This window comes from Dicentrarchus labrax, unplaced genomic scaffold (genome assembly GCF_905237075.1).
Source record: "Dicentrarchus labrax unplaced genomic scaffold, dlabrax2021, whole genome shotgun sequence".
Taxonomy (NCBI): domain Eukaryota; kingdom Metazoa; phylum Chordata; class Actinopteri; family Moronidae; genus Dicentrarchus; species Dicentrarchus labrax.
The window spans coordinates 59,454-77,940 of NW_026136785.1; the positions used below are offsets into that span (position 1 = coordinate 59,454).

The 18,487-nt window shown below is 51.1% G+C and overlaps 1 protein-coding gene across 1 annotated transcript; it reads right to left on the reverse strand.

Moving 5' to 3' along the window:
• Positions 1–615: 615 nt before the first annotated feature.
• On the reverse strand, positions 616–11,814 carry LOC127359843 (uncharacterized). The gene is made up of 4 exons (XM_051394093.1): positions 11,550–11,814; positions 10,699–11,455; positions 10,410–10,605; positions 616–696 (listed from the first exon to the last, which is right to left on the reverse strand). Exons 1-4 carry the CDS (start codon positions 11,766–11,768, stop codon positions 630–632), a joined length of 1,239 nt encoding a protein of 412 aa, XP_051250053.1. The 5' UTR covers positions 11,769–11,814; the 3' UTR covers positions 616–629.
• Between the last annotated feature and the right edge of the window lie 6,673 nt (positions 11,815–18,487).

Below are 18,487 nucleotides of genomic sequence, written 5' to 3' on the forward strand. Positions count from 1 at the left end.
CATCGGGAGACTGCGCCGCTCCCGCCCCCTTGCCCAGGACCGCACTACATAGACAGAGAGAGAGAGAGGGAGAGAGAGAGAGAGAGAGAGAGTGAGTCAGTGAGTTAATTAGTGACTGACAGGACAGGACAAGAACCAAAAAAAGCTTGGAAATTTATTGTGACTGCTTACCACTTCACACTATCCACACCCCTGGCATGTGAGCGTGCCGCTGGGTGGTCCGGAATCGGCCTTGGACAAGCCGGCCCTGGTGACGGGGGGGGGAATTTGACCGCTGCCTTGTCCCAATCACTCAACTTCAGCCAGAGAGCGGTGATCTCTCTGGCTTGCCTGGGAGTGACGTAGCGGCGGTGGCGCAGTTCCACGAGGGCCTGGGCCAGGGCCACGACGTGCTGGTAGCTGCCTCCACCTGGCCCGATAACATCCTCCTCCTCCTCCTCCTCCTCCTCCTCCTCCACAGCCTGCTGCACCTCCATTTGGTCCACGCGGGTGAGGTTTGAGGACTGAAGGAGAGCGCTGTGGTGTTCGAGGAGACGAATCTCCTCTGGTTCCTCCTCCTCGAACTCTTCATCACTGCCCCCCCACCCCCCCCGGCTTCGTCCTCATCAGTCCCTCCTGGAGCGTCAGGATCATCCAGGTCCTTCTGCAGCACAGCGCCCGTCTGGGAGAACAGGTACTCCACCCCAATGAGTTCCCCTGTGGGCACACAGAGACACAGATGTTAAATGACAGACACCTAAGACAGGTGTTAAACGTTACCGTTACCTCAGACAGATTTATGACTTACCTGTGTACTCCCTGGGCATGGTGTACGTGTCGACCAGCGTGAGCCCAAGAAGCTCTTGGGTCAGCTGGTTGAAGCTGTGCTGCAGCTGGGCACTGTAGCAACGCAGCGCCGACCTCTGTCCTCCCTCGATTCTCGTTCCACCGCACCAGGCCCTCCAGCAGGTACACCTGGAAGTGTACATCACTTGCAGATTGTCCTAAGCAGAAACAAAGCAACACAGTTAGTGTGAGAACAAATAAACACACAAATACATAATTGAGTCTGTGTTGTAAACCACACATGTACTTACCTGGGATGAAGCGGCACAGGTGCAGGTGGAACGATTCCAGGGAAGTGGAGCCTCGGCCGCACCGGTAGACGGGGAGCCTCACCCCCGCCTTTGGTGAGCTCTCCCGTCTTGGTGTAGAGGTCCACTCCCGCAGGGTCCTGGATGCAGTCGAGGTGTCGGCGCTGCGTGCTCCAGATCTCCTCCATTCGGGCGCGGTCGATCAAAGGGACGCCCATGCTGTCCGTCACGTGCCAGAAGGTGTCCAGCACCTCTTGGACCAGCCGCTCCGTCTCCACTGCACCCCTGGTGCGGCGCCGGCAGTGACGGGCGAGCTCCTTGGCGGACAGCTTGACCTCCTGGGCGTCCCTCCCCTCCTCGGACTGCTTGGCTCCTCTCAGGCGGGACACGTCTTCGGCGTTCCACTCAAAAATGGCGAAGGAGAGCCTCGCCATGAAGAGGCCGTAGAGCTGGTGGCTGTCGGTGGTCACCCCTCTGGCGAAACGCCGCATGAGGTGCCACACGTCGAGCCTGACGACCAGCTCGTGCCACTCGTGGAACAGCTTGGACGTTTGACACTGTCCCACGGTGGCACAGCAGTCCCGGTCCACGTACAGGACCCTTGGAGGGGCCTTCCCGGCTTCGCGGTACCATGCCATGTCGACAAGTCCGCCCCCCTCAGCTGCGGTGAGGACGGACATGAGCACCTGCCCGTACTCATTGCCGAAGTTGGTGACCCAGGCGGCCGTCCCGGCAGCACCGCCCGCAAGCTTTTTGGTGATCTGTGTGACACAGCAACACAACAACATTCAGACACATGACAAAACAAACATTACACTGGGTACACGGCACGCTGTGGTGGATAACAAAACCTACCTTCTTGGTGGAGTCCATCTTCAAAAGATCACCAAAGATGGAAGTGACTCTGGCTCTCGTCTCGTCGAGCCTCGTCAAGGCGTCCCTGACGTAGACGTTGATGAGCCAGAGCACTGTGGGCACCGGGTGCATGGTTGGGAGCGACGACGCCGCCAGCGGCGCAGCGCCCGGTACCCGAAGCTTGCGGAGCACGGAAAGGTACAGCATCGACCGCGCCATCCACTCTCTGGTGTGCTGCTCCACCAGAGAGGCACGGAGGCGAGACGCACTGTTGCCCAAAGTGCGCTCCTTCATGAGCCCGATCACAGCTCTGTCGCAGGACAACCTGGGAGGGGAAAGAGGTGATCAGAGGTTACTGGAGAAAACCACAGAAATACATTACTGTTGCTGTTACTGTTTACATTACTTACTTGTACGTGAGAACTGCTGGAAACTGCTCACGATGGGCCATGTCCAGCTGTCCCAAGATGTCCTGCGACCATCCCGGCATCTTCTTGTGACAGGAGCTGCATTCCAGGTACTCCGTGCCCATGAAGTACCAGCAGCTCCTGTCCAAGACCCTCCTCACCGTCTTGTAGAGGCCAGCTCCCGCAAGCTTGCCCCCACAGGCGACGATGGGGCAGCGGAGGTGGTACGCCCACATCCTGTAGGGCACCCACAGGAAAAAGGGACTCTGGAAAAAGGGGTGGGCTGTGGCGGGTGGCTGGGTGTAGAGGGGCCGGGCACCTGGTGGGTGCCACCACAGGCGGAGTTCAGATGTGAGGACACCCTGCCCGTTGGGTGCCCTCCTGAACAGTGCCCTGCCCACCCAGTCGTGCTGCTCTTCGGGGAGCGTCAGCCTCCAGCCACGTGGTAGCAGCTGAAACACACAGCAGTGTCAGACCGTTAGTGTACTGAACACAGACACACACACACTACAACACAATATGTCATCACTGAGCATACCTGTGCGCCGGGGCCTGACCTCTCCCCACAGGTGTTGTCCTGAAGGGGACGTTCCGGTGGCTGGGAGAGAGAGAGAGGGGGGGCACGGCTGATGGGGCATCCCTGCACGGGTCGACCTCCATGGCGGCAGCGAGCAGGTCAGCATCCGAGGGTCCATCCTGGGGACCAACAGCGTCCAGGGGTGGTTGTGGTGGTTGTGCTGCCAGGGCTGCCTTCTCTGCATCCCGGGCCTGCACATATTTTTTTAAGTCCACCAACCTGGACGCTTTGGCTGTGGGTGCCGCCTGCCTCACAAACTGTACATAGCTAAAAAAGAGAACAGAAATGCAATGGGTAAAAAAGTCACGCACACACACAGACATACACACACAGACAGACACAGATACACACACAGACACACACAGACACAGACACACAGACACACACACACACACACACACACACACACACACACACACACACACACAAACAAACAAACAACTTACCTTGCCCGCTCACGGTCCGTCGACTCGTACAGGGTCTTGTAGGTCAGGTCACTATGAACACCGAACCCCACCAGCGTGTCGTCCACGCCCCTCATGGTCTGGGGACTGCCCTCGAGCATCCTACGCCTGTCGATGGCTGCCACCATCGGCGGGAACAGCCTGGCGTAGGAGACGAGGGCGTCTTTGTGCACCATGAGGGCATTCTGCTGACTAGTGCCCCCTTTGTCTCTCTCTCCCTCGTGGGACACACAGATGGTGACTGCGTATCCCACGTCATTCTCCAGCAGCCACCGGAACGTCTGACCACGGTACTGGCCGAGCTGCAGCTCGCTCTCGGCCAGCACCTGATGGTGATCGGTGGGGTTACCTCCCTTCTGCACCACCCTGTCTCTTGCCTCAGAGCGCACCAGCTCAGGGGTCTTAACCACCACCAGGGCAGTGGCAGAGGCAGAGGCCCCCCTCTGGCGGCGGCTCAAGGCCAGCGCCTCCTGAGAGGCCCGCAGGGTCAGGTCAAGGTTTGCCTCAAAGCGGAAAATAGGCTGCATTTTCTAGAAAGACAAGAAATAAGATTTAAGTCAGTAATCTGCTACACATGCACTGTTTACATCCTACTGACAGTCTATTACTGTACTCAATGATACTGTGCCCATTCATTAACATACATTCAACATCAGGCGTCCTGTTTACACATTTAAACCATATTTACACTTTGAATTTTGACTTCAAACTGTAGTAACTACATCTACAGGGTCTAAGGAAGATAATCAGGTCTGTTTAAAGATTAAATACATTGTGAGAGATCGCCAGCCCTCAGAAAAGTAGTAACTAAAATGACCTCATTCACCTCCGTGTTTTTAGCTAGCAAAATCACGGCTGGTCTGTTTACACATTTAAACCATATTTACACTTGACTCCACCTCGTTGTACCAGCATACCAAGGGTCTTAAGAAGTGAGCCAAGTTGTCTCATCACGTTTTTAAAGCGTTTCCAGAGATCGTCAGCTCATCACAGCAGTGGCTAAATGCTCATTCATTTCCAACGCTTAGCATGCTAATAGCGATTTATATGCTAACGCATCTAAAGCACAGTTAAACTTTAAATATCAACTCCACACAATAGCAGTACAATATCCTAGGTCTCAACAAGTAAACCCAGTATGGGAATATTATTTTAAACACATTTCACCGATCGGTAATGACATCGGCGGCAGTCCTAACTTACGCTAACGTTACATTGGCTCGCTGTTTCACTGCTAACTGATTACTGTATAATATATAAGCTGCCTTTTCAATGTAGCACATAATTTTACAAACAATAAAGTTTGTCTAACCTTATAATATTGTGTGAATGTCCGTCCGTCCGCTCACTCAAACGCCGCTCAGTCCGAATGAATGAATGACACTGACCGTGGCTGTGGCTTTGGGGGTGGGCGGGACATGCGGCGAGCTGTCGAATCACAGCACAGCACCCAAATGGAACAGACCAATGGGGTTGACCTGGCCTTCACCCATTGGCCTGTTCCATTTGAGCATGAGCCAATGATAGCCTCTGAAATCGGTAGGTGGGGACATTTATGTGGAACACAGGTACAGAGACGAAGGCTGTCCCAGAGCAGAGGCGCTCCCCCAGCGTTCTTCTCTGTTTTGGTCGGCACCCGCGCATGCGCACTAGAGCGCAAAAGACGCGCGGTCGACGTGCGGAACGGCACTCCCGCTCGCCGGTTCGAATCCCGACGGAGGCAAACTGCGAAACGCGTGCATAGCGTCGAAATGTCTTCTCTAAATATAAAAAAATGATTAAAACATGCTTGGAACCGTTGTATAGAGTCTATAAATGATAATGAATTTGCATATTTCCAAGGCCAGGCAATGCAATAATAAATGGATTTTTCATTTACAGTACGGTTTATCTCCTGTGTCTTCATTTTATTGAGAATATGTATCATCAGTGTTTATTGAGAATATGTATCATCAGTGTTTATTGCTTTAAATTTGATATAGGACAAGAGAACAATGATACCAGTATAAAATGATGACAATTTATTTGAAATATGAAGTCAGATGTCCAGGATACAGGACAGTGCAGCATATCAGTGTGGAAAGGGCTTTACAAATAAAATACAATTCTCAGTAAAAAAGGGTAAATAAATTATTTATGTATAAATTAAAGTTACATGCTGTGTATGATTTGTTTCCCCTTTTTCTTCAGTGAAATAAATATCAATTAAATATATTGTTGTTGTGTTCTGCATCTTCACAACAACAACATCAAACACAGCAGAAGTACAGAGCAAAATAGATTATTTAAACTACAATCCAATAATAATAATAATAATAATAATAATAATAATAAATGGTGATGCAGAACAGAGCAGTGGCACAAGGCAATCACAGCAGGCAGACACATAGTATAAGAGCTCAGCACAGATATGCATGGATACATAACACAGGGGCATTACAGTGTGAAGTACCTGTACATACAAGGCTTTTTATTTTTTTGGCAGCAACAGAGCCAGTGGCAACAGCAGATGAACCAGCACAAATGGCAGTCCGATATCTTGCGTCGCAGCTACTGGATGTAACTGATGTAACAGTGATCACATTAATGAACATACCCACATGTCCAAAATATAAAAAATAAAAAAACTTGTCAGTGCATAGAATCAGAACAGCACAGAGGCATGACAGCGTGTTATACAGGTGTGAATGGGACACACAATGATTTCCCCCCCTTAAACCATATGACAGGCAGCAGACACACAGCAGGCCTATAAGACTTGTCAGTGCATAGAATCAGAACAGCACAGAGGCATGACAGCGTGTTATACAGGTGTGAATGGGACACACATTTTTTTCCAAGCAGAGTGTCACTGTGCTGTAGAAGAGTTGTGGCAGGGTGGGTGGACCGGTGTTGGTAGAAAGCCTCCACACTGCGGCAAAGTCCCGGTCCTTGTGGAGGGGAAAGTCAATGTCTTTTAAAAAAAAACACACACACACAACACTGCAAACAACTATATACACCTGCCCCAGCAAGAGTGCGAAATCAGTCCGGGGCTCGATTGCATGTGAAACAGGAAAAAGCCAGAATTACATGGGAAACGCTAAAAAGTCACTTTTAATAGTTTTGTCCATTACAGCCAAACTAAGTGAGAGAGCCACACCAAACCACTCTATAATGTACAAGTCGCCGCTGTGAAGCTTCCTGAGGTCGAAACTGGCAGATAGGTGCTTCCAGAAGAGAATGGCAGCTTGTGTGAAAAAGCTTGTTTTCTCAGCCTGAGAAGCTCATTCAGCACACTTAGTTGGAAAAACACCAAAGTCCCACAGAATTGCATGTGAAAAAGGAAAAAGCCAGAATTACATGGGAAAAGCAAAAAAGTCAATTTTAATATTTTTGTTCATTACAGCCAAACTAAGTGAGAGAGCCACACCAAACCACTTATGCATCACTTTAATTATGCCACTGTGAAGCTTTGCAAGTCCAGAATGAATTATTCTGTGGTCAAGTGTGCCCTCTTTTGTCGAAAAAGCGTAACTGCATTTGGAACACAGAAAACCACTCTATAATGTACAAGTCACCGCTGTGAAGCTTCCTAAGGTGGAAACTGGCAGATAGGTGCTTCCAGAAGAGAATGGCAGCTTGTGTGAAAAAGCTTCTTTTCTCAGCTGTTGTTCGACGTCATCCCGAGCACATGGTTACTTATCATATGGCGAATTAAAGGCACCTGCACGCATTTAAAGCAAGGAGACCTGTTTTGTTAAATGTGCATTAATATTTGTATCGTTTTGGCCTCCTGAATGGCTCCAGGTTTAAAAAGTCAAGTTAAAAAGTATTTAAATAGACATGACAAGGTTTTAATCAATTCAATATTTATTAGGAATGGTCAAAATGTATAATAGATAAGCTGGGAAAGTGCAATGTAGCAGCAGCATTACACACAGTAACAACACACAGACATATCAAAAAAATCAACATAGAATGCAATATAAAAAATGGATAAATAACCAGTATAATTGCAGTGCAAACTAAAAATAAAAAATATAAGGTGCAGTGAACAGATGAAACATATAAGGTGCTTGGATAATAGTACAGTAAATATTTAAAAAAAAAAAACTTTTAATGTCTTTTTAAACTCTTCTCAGCCAGCCACAGCTCCACAGTCTTCCCTTCATAGAAAGCACAGAAGTGCTCTCCCCATATTGGCTGTGGCCAAAGTCTTTCTGCTGTGGCTGGCCACAGAGTTGGCAGATCCGCAGTTTGTGGGGCTTCCTCACTTTCCCACCTGGTTTCTCTGGTTTCTCATGCCTCTGTTTGAGGTTCCAGGCTGTTGTTCTGGGGAGCTTCTGTAGCTCACCAGGGCCAAGCTGTTCCCTGATCTACTCTTGCACTGTGCGTCCTCCAGGGCCCTCTTCCACAGCACAAAAGTATTGGCCCTTGAGGTAAGTGTGGCCACCATCCACCGTGCATGCTTGGCCACGGATGTTGCAGGGGTCACCAGGTTTGTGCTGTGGCTTTCCCCTGGTACTTTGGAGGACTTTTTTGTCTTTTGCTGCTTTAATTTTGCGCCTGTACACAGTGCAACGGGTGGGCTTGCTGGTCCCCGCCACTGGCTCTGCTGCCTGAAGCCGTCAAGGAGAGGAGCTGGAGGAGGAGGAGGAGGATGTGCAGTCGTAGTCCACTTAAATAAAAATACAATACAGAACTCTGTTAGTCAAGGTACATAGAAACACAGATGCAGTTTAACAAAGTATATTTCTAACAAACCTAATGAAGTGACGTGTTTGGTTTTCCGCGTTGCTTTTCTGCCTTCCATTCTGTCCAACTAAACCCTCAGCACCCCCTGTTGTTTTACAGTGTCCATTTGAGGCCCATTCTCACCTAGTCTCTAGGTAAACCTTTGAACCTGACCCTGGGTTGACCCCTTGACCCTAGTTTTAAGTGAGGAGAGGGAATGATGTATTGTGTGACTGTTACCTGTGGGAATTTAGTGATATCAGGCACCTAGTCTAGATACCTAGTCTTCCCTATATTTATTTAATTTCTTAAAGACCGAAAGAAGCAGGAGAAAGCATTGGTTTAAAAAGAAAAGTTTATTTAAAACAAAAACAATTAAGACAGCAATATACAACTATATAGATATATATTGGAATTTCCCCATTGTGGGACAAATAAAGGAATATCTTATATAAGACAACTATATACACAATATTTATTTAGCAAACATAATTGACAAACTAAATACACTATATACACAATATTTACAAATCCCTCCCTCCCAACACACACACACACACACACACACACACACACACACACACACACACACAAAGCGTTCGTTCAGAGAGGGGGAGCCGCCTCATCACTCACTCACACACACACACACACAAAGTGAAGTGTTCGCTCAGGCAGGGGGGGCTGCTCCATCACGCCCCTTCACCTCTGCCAGCCACTGCTCCACAGTTCTCCCTTTCCCCTCGGCCCGGGAGCAGAAGGTCTCCTTCTTGTAGCGGCTGTGGCCAAACGCCCGCGTCTTCGGTTGGCCACTGCGCCTGCAGTTAAAGTGGGAGACCTTCTTTGCTGGTTTTAAGTGTTCTCCCAGCTCCCGGCACAACGCTCTTTCTCCTCCTGGAGCTTGCGCCTCCAGGCGGTGTTCCTTGGCACTGGTGGAGCAGTGGCAGCTGTGGCTGTGGAGGGGATGTCACCGGCCTCCGCGCTGACGCTGGTGGACAGGACGGCGTCCGCGCTGGAGGCTTGTGGGGTGGCTGATGAGGAGGAGGAGGAGGCAGTGGAGGAGCTGGCGACGATGAGGTCCAGGACCAGAAGCGTCCGTGGGCAGGCGGTGCTGGAGGGGCTGGTCTGGCTGCTCAGGCTGCTGCAGCACAGTCGGTGGGGCAGGCAGGGGCTCCGCTGCAGTCTGGGGAGTGCTGGGCCCCAGGACTGCAATGGCGATGGTGTCCCTCATCATGGCCTTGCTCCTCTGGTTGTGCCTTAAAAAACAGAATGTAACAAATGCACATTAGTAATCATGACATCACACACACACACTCACACAGTGCCACTTCAAATCAGATGTGAGAGAAAGGATCAGGTCTTACCATTGCGTCAGGGTCCGCCGATTGACATCATATAGCTGGATGCGGGTGCTCGTCATGAGGGCTGCACAACTATAAACATTCTCGCGAATTGTTAGATAGTCCCTCATGACGGCACCCCAGCGAGGAATCCAGACCCCGGCAATCTTCCTGCCCTCGCTGCAGTGGAGGATGCTGAGGTCCAGCAGGACAGCCTCCACAAGACTCGACACATCGGGAGACTGCGCCGCTCCCGCCCCCTTGCCGAGGACCGCACTACATAGACAGAGAGAGAGAGAGGAGAGAGAGAGAGAGAGTGAGTCAGTGAGTTAATTAGTGACTGACAGGACAGGACAAGAACCAAAAAAAGCTTGGAAATTTATTGTGACTGCTTACCGCTTCACACTATCCACACCCCTGGCATGTGAGCGTGCCGCTGGGTGGTCCGGAATCGGCCTTGGACAAGCCGGCCCTGGTGACGGGGGGGGGGGGAATTTGACCGCTGCCTTGTCCCAATCACTCAACTTCAGCCAGAGAGCGGTGATCTCTCTGGCTTGCCTGGGAGTGACGTAGCGGCGGTGGCGCAGTTCCACGAGGGCCTGGGCCAGGGCCACGACGTGCTGGTAGCTGCCTCCACCTGGCCCGATAACATCCTCCTCCTCCTCCTCCTCCTCCTCCTCCTCAGCCTGCTGCACCTCCATTTGGTCCACGCGGGTGAGGTTTGAGGACTGAAGGAGAGCGCTGTGGTGTTCGAGGAGACGAATCTCCTCTGGTTCCTCCTCCTCGAACTCTTCATCACTGCCCCCCCCGTCAGCGTCAGGATCATCCAGGTCCTTCTGCAGCACAGCGCCCGTCTGGGAGAACAGGTACTCCACCCCAATGAGTTCCCCTGTGGGCACACAGAGACACAGATGTTAAATGACAGACACCTAAGACAGGTGTTAAACGTTACCGTTACCTCAGACAGATTTATGACTTACCTGTGTACTCCCTGGGCATGGTGTACGTGTCGACCAGCGTGAGCCCAAGAAGCTCTTGGGTCAGCTGGTCGAAGCTGTGCCGCAGCTGGGCACTGTAGCAACGCAGCGCCGACCTCTGTCCTCCCTCGATTCTCGTTCCACCGCACCAGGCCCTCCAGCAGGTACACCTGGAAGTGTACATCACTTGCAGATTGTCCTAAGCAGAAACAAAGCAACACAGTTAGTGTGAGGACAAATAAACACACAAATACATAATTGAGTCTGTGTTGTAAACCACACATGTACTTACCTGGGATGAAGCGGCACAGGTGCAGGTGGAACGATTCCAGGGAAGTGGAGCCTCGGCCGCACCGGTAGACGGGGAGCCTCACCCCGCCTTTGGTGAGCTCTCCCGTCTTGGTGTAGAGGTCCACTCCCGCAGGGTCCTGGATGCAGTCGAGGTGTCGGCGCTGCGTGCTCCAGATCTCCTCCATTCGGGCGCGGTCGATCAAAGGGACGCCCATGCTGTCCGTCACGTGCCAGAAGGTGTCCAGCACCTCTTGGACCAGCCGCTCCGTCTCCACTGCACCCCTGGTGCGGCGCCGGCAGTGACGGGCGAGCTCCTTGGCGGACAGCTTGACCTCCTGGGCGTCCCTCCCCTCCTCGGACTGCTTGGCTCCTCTCAGGCGGGACACGTCTTCGGCGTCCCACTCAAAAATGGCGAAGGAGAGCCTCGCCATGAAGAGGCCGTAGAGCTGGTGGCTGTCGGTGGTCACCCCTCTGGCGAAACGCCGCATGAGGTGCCACACGTCGAGCCTGACGACCAGCTCGTGCCACTCGTGGAACAGCTTGGACGTTTGACACTGTCCCACGGTGGCACAGCAGTCCCGGTCCACGTACAGGACCCTTGGAGGGGCCTTCCCGGCTTCGCGGTACCATGCCATGTCGACAAGTCCGCCCCCCTCAGCTGCGGTGAGGACGGACATGAGCACCTGCCCGTACTCATTGCCGACGTTGGTGACCCAGGCGGCCGTCCCGGCAGCACCGCCCGCAAGCTTTTTGGTGATCTGTGTGACACAGCAACACAACAACATTCAGACACATGACAAAACAAACATTACACTGGGTACACGGCACGCTGTGGTGGATAACAAAACCTACCTTCTTGGTGGAGTCCATCTTCAAAAGATCACCAAAGATGGAAGTGACTCTGGCTCTCGTCTCGTCGAGCCTCGTCAAGGCGTCCCTGACGTAGACGTTGATGAGCCAGAGCACTGTGGGCACCGGGTGCATGGTTGGGAGCGACGACGCCGCCAGCGGCGCAGCGCCCGGTACCCGAAGCTTGCGGAGCACGGAAAGGTACAGCATCGACCGCGCCATCCACTCTCTGGTGTGCTGCTCCACCAGAGAGGCACGGAGGCGAGACGCACTGTTGCCCAAAGTGCGCTCCTTCATGAGCCCGATCACAGCTCTGTCGCAGGACAACCTGGGAGGGGAAAGAGGTGATCAGAGGTTACTGGAGAAAACCACAGAAATACATTACTGTTGCTGTTACTGTTTACATTACTTACTTGTACGTGAGAACTGCTGGAAACTGCTCACGATGGGCCATGTCCAGCTGTCCCAAGATGTCCTGCGACCATCCCGGCATCTTCTTGTGACAGGAGCTGCATTCCAGGTACTCCGTGCCCATGAAGTACCAGCAGCTCCTGTCCAAGACCCTCCTCACCGTCTTGTAGAGGCCAGCTCCCGCAAGCTTGCCCCCACAGGCGACGATGGGGCAGCGGAGGTGGTACGCCCACATCCTGTAGGGCACCCACAGGAAAAAGGGACTCTGGAAAAAGGGGTGGGCTGTGGCGGGTGGCTGGGTGTAGAGGGGCCGGGCACCTGGTGGGTGCCACCACAGGCGGAGTTCAGATGTGAGGACACCCTGCCCGTTGGGTGCCCTCCTGAACAGTGCCCGGCCCACCCAGTCGTGCTGCTCTTCGGGGAGCGTCAGCCTCCAGCCACGTGGTAGCAGCTGAAACACACAGCAGTGTCAGACCGTTAGTGTACTGAACACAGACACACACACACTACAACACAATATGTCATCACTGAGCATACCTGTGCGCCGGGGCCTGACCTCTCCCCACAGGTGTTGTCCTGAAGGGGACGTTCCGGTGGCTGGGAGAGAGAGAAGGGGGGCACGGCTGATGGGGCATCCCTGCACGGGTCGACCTCCATGGCGGCAGCGAGCAGGTCAGCATCCGAGGGTCCATCCTGGGGACCAACAGCGTCCAGGGGTGGTTGTGGTGGTTGTGCTGCCAGGGCTGCCTTCTCTGCATCCCAGTATAAAATGATGACAATTTATTTGAAATATGAAGTCAGATGTCCAGGATACAGGACAGTGCAGCATATCAGTGTGGAAAGGGCTTTACAAATAAAATACAATTCTCAGTAAAAAAGGGTAAATAAATTATTTATGTATAAATTAAAGTTACATGCTGTGTATGATTTGTTTCCCCTTTTTCTTCAGTGAAATAAATATCAATTAAATATATTGTTGTTGTGTTCTGCATCTTCACAACAACAACATCAAACACAGCAGAAGTACAGAGCAAAATAGATTATTTAAACTACAATCCAATAATAATAATAATAATAATAATAATAATAATAAATGGTGATGCAGAACAGAGCAGTGGCACAAGGCAATCACAGCAGGCAGACACATAGTATAAGAGCTCAGCACAGATATGCATGGATACATAACACAGGGGCATTACAGTGTGAAGTACCTGTACATACAAGGCTTTTTATTTTTTTGGCAGCAACAGAGCCAGTGGCAACAGCAGATGAACCAGCACAAATGGCAGTCCGATATCTTGCGTCGCAGCTACTGGATGTAACTGATGTAACAGTGATCACATTAATGAACATACCCACATGTCCAAAATATAAAAAATAAAAAAACTTGTCAGTGCATAGAATCAGAACAGCACAGAGGCATGACAGCGTGTTATACAGGTGTGAATGGGACACACAATGATTCCCCCCCTTAAACCATATGACAGGCAGCAGACACACAGCAGGCCTATAAGACTTGTCAGTGCATAGAATCAGAACAGCACAGAGGCATGACAGCGTGTTATACAGGTGTGAATGGGACACACATTTTTTTCCAAGCAGAGTGTCACTGTGCTGTAGAAGAGTTGTGGCAGGGTGGGTGGACCAGTGTTGGTAGAAAGCCTCCAACTCCAGTCCTTTGGCGGCAAAGTCCCGGTCTCCTTTTGGATGGAAAAAAAACATTTTAAAAAACACACACACAACACTGCAAACAACTATATACACCTGCCCCAGCAAGAGTGCGAAATCAGTCCGGGTCTCGACCCTGGTCCCTCTCCTTCATCTCCCTCAGCCAGTCCTCCACACTCTTAACCCGCCGCAGCAGAGCAAAAATGTCCACTGCCGTAACGGGTGTGTCCGGTCTCCCTCCGCTTTGGCTGGCCGCACTTCCTGCACTTCTGTACTGGGACTGCTGGCAGGTCCAGAGGTCTGTCCGACCAGGCAGCTGCGGACAACGGACAAAAACAATGATGGATATGAGCATGCTGTGAACATTACAATAGCTCGTGTGTACGTCAGGGAAACGTGTGATGGAAGTGTAGCCTTACCGTCTCATGTTCTCCACACCAGGTATACTGGTGCGGCTAGGCTTCGCTGCCTTGAAGCGCCCGAGCTGGCCTGTCCCTGTAGCGGGAGGGTAAACTACTCGGTCCCTGTCGAATTTTGACAGGGCCTCGTAAAGCCCGGATTAGCTCATCTACCCCCCCCTCGGAAAAGGGGCAACAAAAACAACAACCCCAGGGCCGGGGGAAACAGGACCGGGGACCCCCCCCGCTGGTCATCTGGTCCTCTGTAGTCCTGCAGACACACAAGCAGAGACAGAAAACAATCAGTCAGATGAATGGGAGGAAAAGAGCGCAGTGTGGTGATGTGAGATGCAGAGGTGGCGTGCCTACCTCAGACGCAGGGGGCGTCCAGAGGAACAGCCGACATGCAAAGAAGGCAGCTGGTGAGGCGGGTGGCTGAGTATAACTTGGCCGGGGCTGAGGGGGATCCCACCACAGCTTGAGGTCCGTGGTGAGTTTAGTCCTCCCCTTGCTGTCTGGCTGGAACAGCTCCCGGCCGATCCACTCCTGCTCTTCCACGGTGAGAGCTGTCCGCCAGCTCTCAGGCAACCGGGCCTGTGAGGAAAAAAACAACACAAACAAACAAACACACTGTAAGGAGGCTGAGTCGGTGCTACATGCAGTTTGACAGTCGACTCCACTGAGTTGTGCGTCCATGAGTACAGGTGGGTGTGTGTGTGTGTGTGTGTGTGTGTGTGTGTGTGTTTGTACCTCAGCCGAAGCAGGAGTGGGAGCTGCGGGCTGCTCCACATTCCTCTCCTTCCTCTTCCATCTCCACCTCCTCCGACGGTGCCGGAGGAGGTGGAGATGGAGGCGTCACCACCAGCGGGAGCGGGAGAGTCTGAAGGACCTGTACGTCAGCTTCAGACACAGTCACACACAACAAAATAGATTCAGCACAATGATAGTCATGGGACAAGACTAAGTGAGTCTGAGTGTTGATGACATGCAGTATGCCAGTGATTAGGGCAGAAGGTTTAGTGCTACAAGATGCAGCAGAGCCAAGGGAAGTAGACATGTGAAGGCGTTTAATCAAATCTACATTACCGCCACATGAGTGAGGATGGCACTACCACCTACGAAGATGGCTATATTACCTGCCAAACCTACCTTTGTCCTTCAAGCATCAGCTGTAGCGACCAGTAAATGAAACAATTACAGTTAATACAAACACACTGACAGAAGAATATATATTGATGGCAAATGTGACACGTCCAGTTTGGTGCCAGTTACCTGTTTCTATGTCAGTGGCCATCTGGACCAGTTCCTCGTCCGTCAACTCTGTGGCGTGGGGCGGCGGCGGAACCGAGGGGCGCTGGTCTCTGAAGGATGTAGACACCGCTATGGGGGGGTTGGGCAATGGTTAGTAAATCATGTACAGTGAACTGTACTCTGTTGTGTTAAAGAGAAAGAAAGAGATCTACCTCGAACTGCAGGCTGTGCAGGTGTGGTCATCAGCTTCCTGACCTTGGCCTGCAGCTCACCTGGGCCCATGGGACGCCGGCGGCGATCTTGGAGGCGATCGGCTTGTGTGGCTACAGCGCGGTGGAAGCAGCGGACTTGCTGGGGCCACTGCTGGTGGTGGTGGGGGCGCTGCTGCTGATGCTGCGGCTGCTGGTGGGTGGAGGGGGGTAGCAGCCGCAGCTGCCGCCTCTGCTGACCGCTCGCGTCTCGGCCCAGGATGTACTTCCTGGCGGCGTCCATTGCAGTCCCAGGGTGCGGTGTCTTCCCTCGAAGCCACTTGACAAATCTACAACATGGACGGCATCACATTAGTGAACAATAATGACATACAGCAATTCACAATCCATTGTGTGTAGCACCAATCACTCACCCTTGGCGGTCCTTATCAGAGGACTCGTACAGGTCCTTCAGGGTGTCCTCTTTAAACTTCCCAAAGCCAACAAGGGCCTCGCCCTCACACCCGGGCTGACTGGCACGAGCCCGGGCCTCCTCGTGCGCCCGGTGGAATCTTATGTGTTCAGCGAACTCCGGGTGGGTGCACGAGTACTGGGCGAGAGCGTCCTTGTTGGCCATAAGGGGGCTGTCGGAGGCACTCTTCTCCCGCTCCTGCTGGTGGCTGGCGACCAACTGTACCGTGTAGCCCACGTCGTTCTCCAGGAGCCAACGGAACGTTTGACCCTGGTACTTCCCAAACTGGATGCTGTGGCAGCTCAGCACCAGCATGTGGTTCCCAGGGTCACCGCCCGTGGAGACGACGTGGGCTTGTGCCTCCTTCTCCACCTCCTCAGGCTTCTTGGCCCTCGCAGCAGCGGCGGCCCCGCGTGGCCCCTCGGCGGCGATGTAGGCCACCGCCTCACCAGAGGCCCGCAGGAGAAGCTGCTGCGAGGCTGTGAATTGCAGTTTTGCAAAAACCATTTCTACAATGACAAGAAATGACACAGCACAGCATTAAAGGAGCATTACAGGTTAAACTACATATTAACTGCTATATTACCAGGAATATCACACATAAGATTAATGATATACTGGTACTTCACATTCACTATTGAAACATTACCGTTAACAAACTAACATCACGTGACACAACAGGTAAATAATGAGCCCAGGGTTAGCCCCCTATGCATTGGCAGCCATTAAACAAACAGGCTTATTGTTAATGTATAAAACATACACTTAAACTTTATCTTTTGATTTCACCTGGTGATATTATAACCTTAAGGCTCTAAGGACATTAACTGTATAGTCTTTTCATACTTTAATTTTGTTTTCAGAGATCGTCACATGTTGTAATTATACTGTAGCATCCTAGCTACAGCTACGTTACATTACATTACATAATGGCGATCTCTCAAAATGTATTTAATCTTTAAACAGATTATGTGCTACAGCGAAAAGGCAGCTTATATATTATACAGTAATCAGTTAGCAGTGAAACAGCGAGCCAATGTAACGTTAGCGTAAGTTAGCACTGCCGCCGATGTCATTACCGATCGGTGAAATGTGTTTAAAATAGTATTCCCATACTGTGTTTACTTGTTGAGACCTAGGATGTTGTACTGCTATTGTGTGGAGTTGATATTTAAAGTTTAACTGTGCTTTAGATGCGTTAGCATATAAATCGCTATTAGCATGCTAAGCGTTGGAAATGAATGAGCATTTAGCCACTGCTGTGATGAGCCGACGATCTCTGGAAACGCTTTAAAAACGTGATGAGACAACTTGGCTCACTTCTTAAGACCCTTGGGATGCTGGTACAACGATGTGGAGTCAAAATTTGAAGTGTAAATATGGTTTAAATGTGTAAACAGACCAGCCGCGATTTTGCTAACTAAAAACAAGGAGGTGAATGGGGTCATTTTAGTTACTACTTTTCTGAGGGCTGGCGATCTCTCACAATGTATTTAATCTATAAACAGACTACCTGATTATCTTCCTTAGACCCTGTAGATGTAGTTACTACAGTTTGGAGTCGAAATTCGAAGTATAAATATGGTTTAAATGTGTAAACAGGACGCCTGACGTCCACGTTCAATATTAGCATAAGCTAACCAGAGAGTGCCGGCAGAACGTAATAAAACATTAGCTCCATTCAGTACATCGTAACAGTACAGTGGGGTCGCTGTGTTATATCAGTACATTAATATTCTATTTATTTTGGTTTTACTCACTCTCTCAGATCTCACTGCTCTCTCAAATACACACGGGGATTTCTGTCCGTCGCATACGGCAGCCGGTGAGGTTAAGAGGTGGGCGTTAACGTCTAACGCTCGACTAACGCTCGACAATCCGAGCTGCTGATTGGCCCAGAGCTGACAACGCTCGACTAGCGCTCGACAGCACTGGCTGCTCATTGGCCCAGAGCTGACAACGTTCGACTAACGCTCGACAGCACTGGCTGCTGCTCATTGGCTGGCATACAGAGACCATTGCTGGTCATATTGCGCGAAGAAGCAAGGGAGCCGTGCGGAGCGCCGAGGGCGGCGCGCGCAGCCGGCCCCCCGGCCCCCGGTCGGCCGCATTTCCCCGGGCTCGTGTGATAAAAAGCAGCCCCAAAGAGCCTCTCCTTCTATTTCTCCCGATTATAACGCCAAAGAATTGGAACGATCCCCCCTTTCCCCCCTTCTCTCGACATGTGTCAGTCAAAAGCTGTTGTCCTACGTCATCCCGAGCACATGGCTACTTATCATACGGCGGCGACACGGAGAATTAAAGGCCCCGCACGCATTTAAAGCGACGAGACCTGTTTGGTTAAATGTACATTAATATTTGAATGGTTTTGGCCTCATGAATGGCTCCAGGTTTGTTTGGTTAAATGTACATAAATATTTGAATGGTTTTGGCCTCATGAATGGCTCCAGGTTTAAAAAGTTAAGTTAAAAAATATTTAAATAGAGAAGACAAGGATTTAATCAATTAAATGTTTATTAGAAAGGTTAAAAATGTATAACATAAGCAGGGAAA

Bases quoted from the DNA above. Each gene is read 5' to 3' on its own strand.
- LOC127359843 (XM_051394093.1), bottom strand. From the start codon at position 11,768: ATGGCGCGGTCGATGCTGTACCTTTCCGTGCTCCGCAAGCTTCGGGTA. The intron at 11,456-11,549 runs GTAGGTTTTGTT...TGTGTCACACAG, and splicing joins AGATGGACTCCACCAAGAAG to ATCACCAAAAAGCTTGCGGG. The intron at 697-10,409 runs GTAAGTCATAAA...GTGTGCCCACAG, and splicing joins CATGCCCAGGGAGTACACAG to GGGAACTCATTGGGGTGGAG.